The sequence below is a fragment of the Apium graveolens genome, chromosome 5 (genome assembly GCF_009905375.1).
Source record: "Apium graveolens cultivar Ventura chromosome 5, ASM990537v1, whole genome shotgun sequence".
In the NCBI taxonomy this organism is placed as follows: Eukaryota; Viridiplantae; Streptophyta; class Magnoliopsida; order Apiales; family Apiaceae; genus Apium; species Apium graveolens.
Window position 1 is genome coordinate 241,327,581 of NC_133651.1, and position 3,523 is coordinate 241,331,103.

General features: G+C 33.5%; 1 protein-coding gene across 1 annotated transcript; it reads left to right on the forward strand.

Moving 5' to 3' along the window:
* The first annotated feature begins 924 nt into the window (after positions 1-924).
* On the forward strand, positions 925-3,243 carry LOC141661669 (cytochrome P450 85A-like). Its single transcript, XM_074468677.1, has 8 exons — positions 925-1,301; positions 1,401-1,556; positions 1,643-1,891; positions 1,976-2,062; positions 2,147-2,225; positions 2,300-2,409; positions 2,488-2,612; positions 2,959-3,243. The coding sequence occupies exons 1-8, from the start codon at positions 1,032-1,034 to the stop codon at positions 3,044-3,046; spliced, it is 1,164 nt and encodes a 387-aa protein (XP_074324778.1). The 5' UTR covers positions 925-1,031; the 3' UTR covers positions 3,047-3,243.
* Positions 3,244-3,523: the final 280 nt, after the last annotated feature.

Consider the following 3,523-nt stretch of genomic DNA (forward strand, 5'->3'; position numbering starts at 1 on the left):
TATCATTGAAGTTACTCCAAGACATCCCGCTCCCCTGTGACTAGAATCATCATATTCGTATTTTTTGATTTTTTTTGAACAAATCTTGCATACAACCGTTTTGTGCTAACAAATTTTGCACCACCGCTAGGAGCTAACAAATTAATTTCTCTTTCGTATTTTTATTATTTAGAAAAAGGTGGGGCTTAACAACCATGATAACAAATTGAATAATATCTTATAGATTTCTTAACAAAACAAAATTATTAGCAAGGATATCTGGGTCGTTTTGTTCTGAAAGGGGGTATCGGGTTAAAATTAGTAAAATGATATAAGATTAAGATATCATTTATGGTGCTTGGTTGAGTGTTAGAAGTTCACAAAACCTTAATTTGGATCCATTAAACATGGGATTTTTTATACAGACGGAGTGCTCAGTGAGTTTTGGTTAGAAAAATTTTTCTCTGCAAAATTGATCCGATAATGAAATGCAGTTTTGTTGGTCTTGCTTTTCCCACTGCAATTAGTTTATACCTTTTAAGAAACATAATGACATGATTTTGAAATTGATGCATGTGTTGATATTTTTATAGATAACGTAATTTTTTCCAACTTATTTTTATTTTTTCACTTTTTTCTAAAGTTTTGATTTTAAAATATAAATTTTTAAATATTTTCTAATTTAAGATTTATGAACTAAGATAATTGTATTTAATAATCATTTGTTTTAATTCATTTAAGTAAAAAAACTTCCGATTTATAAGTAAATTTATCCAAATACTTATAGAACTTATAAATATTTATCAACTTATCACTTATTTCGCACTTAATCATTTTAAGTCATAAAAATAAAAATGCATTAGCCCCTTACACTTTAACAACTTCTTCTTTTGCAAGATTACTTAGTAATGATATTGCCTCGGTCCTTTCATGTCCTTTATATTGGTGTACGGGGGATGATTATTGTTCAATTAATTAATTAATTCAAATAATATAACAGGTATGGAGCTGTGTTCAAAACTCACATTCTAGGAAGCCCTACAATTGTGTGCATGGATCCAGAGGTGAACAAGTACATTCTTTTGAATGAAGCCAAGGGACTTGTTCCTGGCTATCCCAAGGCTATGAATAATATCTTAGGGAAAAACAATATAGGTGCTGTTCATGCCTCTCCTCACAAAATTCTGAGAGGCTCACTGCTTTCACTCATAGCTCCTACCCTCATCAAAGACTCGCTTCTGCCTAAAATCGACAAAACTATTCGTTACGTTGTTAATGGTTTGGATGGTAAAACTATTGATATTCAAGAAAAAAGTGAAGAGGTAATTAGTACTCGCTATCTCTTGTGATGGTAGTGATTTTGAGCTATTCCTGTATTGCACTTAATTTATGACACTCGCGATATTGTTCTTTGTTTCCAGATGGCATATTTGGTGTCCTTCAGCCAAATTTTTTCTAATATTGAACCAAGTTCTTCATTATATAATGTACTCAAGTCAGAGTTTGATAAGTTGACACTTGGAACCTTGTCCTTGCCAATTCACTTTCCTGGTACAAACTATTATAAAGGACTCAAGGTAAACATCGATTATTTTGATATTGTTGTGCTCTCTGTTGTAAAAATAATGTGATCTTATTCGGAAGTGATGTTTGTGTTTTGCAGAGTAGTAAGAATATCTTGAGAATCGTGAGCAAAATCATAGAGGAGAGGCGAGTCGCTTCAGCCCCGCCTCTCAAGGACCAGCTTAATGAGCTTTTAGGAATTATAGACTCAAAGTATGAGCTTAGTGATGAAGACGTAATCAACCAGATAATCACATTGCTCTATTCGGGATATGAAACTGTCTCAACTACTACAATGATGGTGCTTAAGTATCTTCATGATCATCCAAAAGCTCTTCAAGAACTTCGTGTAAGGCACATTTTATATAATTCACACAACAATCTTAATGCAATCTTCTTTTTATAGAACTTCCGTTTTTTTCAACTCTTGCAGGACGAACATTTCAGGATTCGTGAAGGTAAAAAGCCTGATGAACCAATTAAGTGGGATGAGTACAAGTCCATGACCTTCACGCGTGCTGTAAGCTCTTCTATAGTTTTATCCTTTGCATTTCAACACTGTGTATAATTAAAAGGGTCAAACAAACGATGTTTTGGTTTCCAGGTGATATTTGAAGCCACAAGGTTGATTACCGTTGTCAACGGGGTCTTGCGAAGAACAATAGAAGATGTAGAGTTAAGTGGTAAGTGTTTTATGCTTAACCAAGGGAGAATAATATTTTTTAAAACTAGTCATGACAATCCAATTTTTTGACAGGGTTCGTCATTCCTAAGGGCTGGAAAATATATGTTTACACAAGGGAAATAAACTATGATCCATTCCTCTACCCAGAGCCTTTTACCTTCAATCCATGGAGATGGATGAAGGTTATAATCTATAACAACTTTTGTTTCTGAAAGAAAATACAGTATTTGAAGAGCTATGATTTGTATGATTAATGGCAGGATAAGAGCTTGGAGTCGCACAAGTACAACCTGTTATTTGGAGGAGGAACCAGGTTATGCCCCGGAAAAGAGTTGGCAATTGTCAAAATATCTCTATTCCTTCACTACTTTGTTACTAGCTACAGGTGATAATCTATCTTAGTCCTTTATCTGAAACAAAAAATATATCTAATTCGACATTATCTGAGGTAGACAGTTAGTGCTCATAGGGACGGATACATAATTTTGTCTTTCTTCCCCAAATAAATATTGAGAAGCGCCCTTATATTTTTAAATTTTGCAGATAAACATTCATATTTTTGTAATACTCTAAAACAAGTTTAGGGGCACATGTCCTCGTACCCTTACTAGATCCGCCCTGCACTCAATAAACTCACTCGTGGACATGTTTGGTCTACCGACTACCATGCATACTTATTATGAATGCAGTATCATAGTTGCACTCTAAGTATGTTGTTGTGTTGAAAACAGGTGGGAAGAAGTTGGGGAACAGAAGATATTGAGGTTCCCAAGAGTACAAGCTCCAGACGGACTGAAGATAAGGGTCTCTGGCTACTAAAGTTGCTACTGCGATATAATATTTATAGGTTGCAGACTCTCGAGTTGTAACTTGTAACTTCCAATCGTGTTTAAGAATCCCTATCATTGATGATATGAATTGTTTTAATATTAAGACTCTTTTTTGGATATTTTCTGTATACCATAAATTAAATTTAATCCCAAGTAACCTGTAGCCTAATGCTTCATTTCAACAAATTTATACTTCACATTTCAGATATGCCATTGGTAGCTCTTCCAACCACAGTATATTACATCTGGTGTTAACTGGCAAAATAAACGTGATGCCATAAAGTCATATATATGAGAGTAACAAACACCATATTTCAAAAAATGAAATAATTACAAAAACCAGATTTTCTTGTTCTAACTTCTGACATCTACACTTACATTTTAAATATGATTTTTTGACAAATTATCCGGATAAATGAAAACCTTTGTTAAAACAAAACAATAAGTAATTGTATGTATCAAAATT